The 2,601-nt window shown below is 42.0% G+C and overlaps 1 protein-coding gene across 1 annotated transcript; it reads left to right on the forward strand.

Annotated features, from left to right (window-relative positions):
• The first annotated feature begins 259 nt into the window (after window positions 1-259).
• Window positions 260-1,793, forward strand: LOC112255550 (forkhead box protein G1). The gene has a single exon (XM_024428523.2). It carries the CDS (start codon window positions 330-332, stop codon window positions 1,467-1,469), a length of 1,140 nt encoding a protein of 379 aa, XP_024284291.1. The 5' UTR covers window positions 260-329; the 3' UTR covers window positions 1,470-1,793.
• The last annotated feature ends 808 nt before the right edge of the window (window positions 1,794-2,601 follow it).

Genomic DNA, 2,601 nt, shown 5'->3' on the forward strand with positions numbered 1-2,601 from the left:
ATTAGCATACTAACACGTCATAATCCTTTAATTTTATTTTTAGAATGACAGAAAATGAGCTTTTAGAACGGGCCGTAAAACTGCGTTACGCCATTGGGTAAACGGATACAGCCGTTCAGTCAAATCCTTACGAAAATGTTTTTTCTATAGGCTATATGTGCACTGAAAGTCTATTTCGTGTTTCGACAATATCGAATGGGAAAGAGGGATAAAAATCTGCAAGTTACAGGCTCCTCCCCTGTAGCCTAGTGATAAAACGGAACCTCCTTAATTAGTAATTTCTACATCCCAGTCCCGGCTAACTCTCCATCCTACAAGTTCCTTCATGCATGCAATGCCCTGATCCAATTGCGTCTTACCTTTTCCTTTTTAAACACAAAGCCCAATCATTTTTTTTGTCAGTGTCCGGCATGGAAGATCAGAAAGAACCGCCGATGGTGCACCGATCTACTTCATTTAGTATCAAGAGTCTGCTGCTTCCCTCAAAATGTGACAAACAGGACTCGGTGCTCCCGGAAAAAAACACGGGTTCTTCCGGGTCTGATTCGGAAAAATCACTGGATCCTGATATGGAATCTGCACCTTTGGACCGGGAGAAACAAAAGGAGGAAGACGAGGGTACCTTGCGGGCGACAGAGCCTAGCAAAAATGGAAAATATGATAAACCGCCATTCAGCTACAACGCCTTGATTATGATGGCTATCAGACAGAGTGCCGAGAAGAGACTGACTCTAAACGGTATCTATGAGTTTATCATGAAGAACTTTCCATATTACCGAGAGCACAAGCAAGGCTGGCAAAACTCTATCCGACACAACCTGAGCCTCAATAAGTGTTTTGTGAAAGTGCCAAGGCATTACGACGACCCGGGCAAAGGGAACTACTGGATGTTGGACCCTTCGAGCGATGATGTATTTATTGGTGGAACTACGGGGAAACTTCGGAGACGTTCTGCTACCTCCAGGGGCAAGTTGGCGATGAAACGTGGAATGCGCTTTTCGCCTCTTGGTTTGGGAATAAACGACAGGGCAAACAATCCTCTGTATTGGCAAATCTCGCCGTTTTTATCATTGCACCATCCCCATTACAATGGATCATCAGCAGGATTTCTGAACCAAGGGCACGCGTATGGGTCCCTACTCCCCGGTGTGGACCAGCTGAGTAATGGGGACCTTACGCGCCATCTAAGTGGATCTGTCGGTGCTCTGGGCTTGTCAAACAGTTACGGTGTAAGCACGTCTAGTCTATTATCCGGACAGAGTGGCTACTTTGTCTCAGGGAGTCAGCACCAGCCGCCGCATCTCCAGCAGAGCGCGCAAGGCTACGGTGTACCCACGAGCTCCCCACAAACACTGCTCTCGGACTCACTTCGAACGTCCCTACAGTCTTTTTCACCGGGAGTTTCTAGCGGGTTTCCAGGAATGTTGTCACATCAAAAGAGGGTCACTCCAAATGCTTTCTTAAATTGATGACACAACTACAACATGGGAAGGACAAATAAAAGCACCATAGAAATGGCAATTATAGGGGTAAACAAACAGTGATCACTAATTAGGTCAGAAACGACAATTCCTGAAAGCAAATATGGCCATATTAGGCTATGTATCCTGAAGTGCAACGATGTATTCTTTTTGCGTTAAAGGGACAAAAGTCGTTACCTGTGGGATTTAAACTGTAACTAGACTTGCCAAATGTAACTATATTTCGGGCTATTTATATCTTGTACAAAGATTGTAATTCTTTGAATCGTTTATTTTTGTTTGGTAGGCTATTTATTAAACACTCTATTTACATGTTATTGTCAGTGTATTCATCAGTATTGAAGAAAAAACATACAGCATTTTTCATTATTCATATAATAATTAATTTCGAAATATTTTTGGGGGGAAAACGCCTTATAAAGATCAGGGTTAATAAGACACGCGGGATATAACAAAAGCCTACAAGTTATGTCTTCTCAGGTTCTCCTTCTATAGACTCCAATCTAGGCTACTGCTGTATCTGTAATGTATGCAACACATTTTAGAGAGAAGTGGAGTTTTGTGTGTACTCATAAGTTAATTCTAGCCTATTTTGTCCTCTGTTTTGTTGATCGAGCCATAATGAGCACATGTAGATTATAAGATACAACAGTGCATGACAGTGCAGGCCTCCTCTTATAATAGCATGCCCGGTGACTGACCCTTTGTTCGCATTTGTTTCCATCTTTCATATAAAGCACTTGAAGTTTCAGTTTCTCGTTAAAACCAGTTCCTCTTGTCTTGAACCTTGCCATGCTTGATACGGTGTTATAGGCTACTTATTCAGGCCTGCAATACATCCCTTTTAATTGTCTGATCATTTAGCTTTATTAGGCTACATCAAGTACACATTTGGCAAACCGACGTAGCCTATAATATCCACACCAATATAGAATTTCACTTCTAAATCAGTGGTTCCCAATGTTTTCTTAGTCACGTCTACCTATTATAATTAAACCCAAATAACGATGTATAAGGCCTACCAGCGTCCTATAGCTATAGCCCTGATAAAATTACAAACATGTCTGCTGACCCTTTGCTATTGCCCATTTTGTGCTACTTTATTCTGTAAATTTGGATT

The sequence above is a fragment of the Oncorhynchus tshawytscha genome, linkage group LG01, assembly GCF_018296145.1.
Source record: "Oncorhynchus tshawytscha isolate Ot180627B linkage group LG01, Otsh_v2.0, whole genome shotgun sequence".
Taxonomy (NCBI): domain Eukaryota; kingdom Metazoa; phylum Chordata; class Actinopteri; order Salmoniformes; family Salmonidae; genus Oncorhynchus; species Oncorhynchus tshawytscha.